Source organism: Mycetomoellerius zeteki, unplaced genomic scaffold (genome assembly GCF_001594055.1).
Source record: "Mycetomoellerius zeteki isolate Tzet28-1 unplaced genomic scaffold, Tzet1.0 C4264892, whole genome shotgun sequence".
NCBI classification, from domain to species: Eukaryota; Metazoa; Arthropoda; class Insecta; order Hymenoptera; family Formicidae; genus Mycetomoellerius; species Mycetomoellerius zeteki.
In genome coordinates, this window is record NW_017255070.1 from 1 (window position 1) to 465 (window position 465).

The following is a 465-nucleotide window of genomic DNA, read 5'->3' on the forward strand; positions in this document are numbered from 1 at the left end:
GCAAAGGAGAAAGGACGGAATACCTAGGACCGATTTTCTCCATTTGATGGTCGAACAGGAGCGGGAGGAAGATGATAAATTTGACCTTGATATGGTTACAGGTCACGTAATGTCATTCATCATCGACGGCTACGAATCCTCCAGCAGTGTCATGAGCTTCATTGGATTTGATTTAGCCCGTCACCCAGAAATACAGAATAAATTACGGGAGGAGGTGTTATCCGTACTTAACAAATACAACGGAGAAATCACTTATGAAGGCTTGAAAGAGATGACATACATGGAACAAGTTTTAAACGAGACCCTGAGATTATTACCCGCAGGAGTGCTTATGAAGAAACGATGCACGGAAGAGTTTGAACTGAAAGGATCCGATGGAATTGTTTGTCGTGTTGAACCCGGAACAGAGGTTCTAATACCTGTTCAAGGTCTGCAAAAAGATCCTCAATACTGGGAAAATCCCGA

The 465-nt window shown here is 43.0% G+C and overlaps 1 protein-coding gene across 1 annotated transcript; it reads left to right on the plus strand.

The window, feature by feature from the left end:
* Positions 1 to 4: 4 nt before the first annotated feature.
* Positions 5 to 460, plus strand: LOC108725382 (probable cytochrome P450 6a13; the record flags this gene model as incomplete). Its single annotated transcript, XM_018452779.1, has 1 exon — positions 5 to 460. A coding segment is annotated over one exon (456 nt), but the record flags the coding sequence as incomplete, so codon positions are not given.
* Positions 461 to 465: the final 5 nt, after the last annotated feature.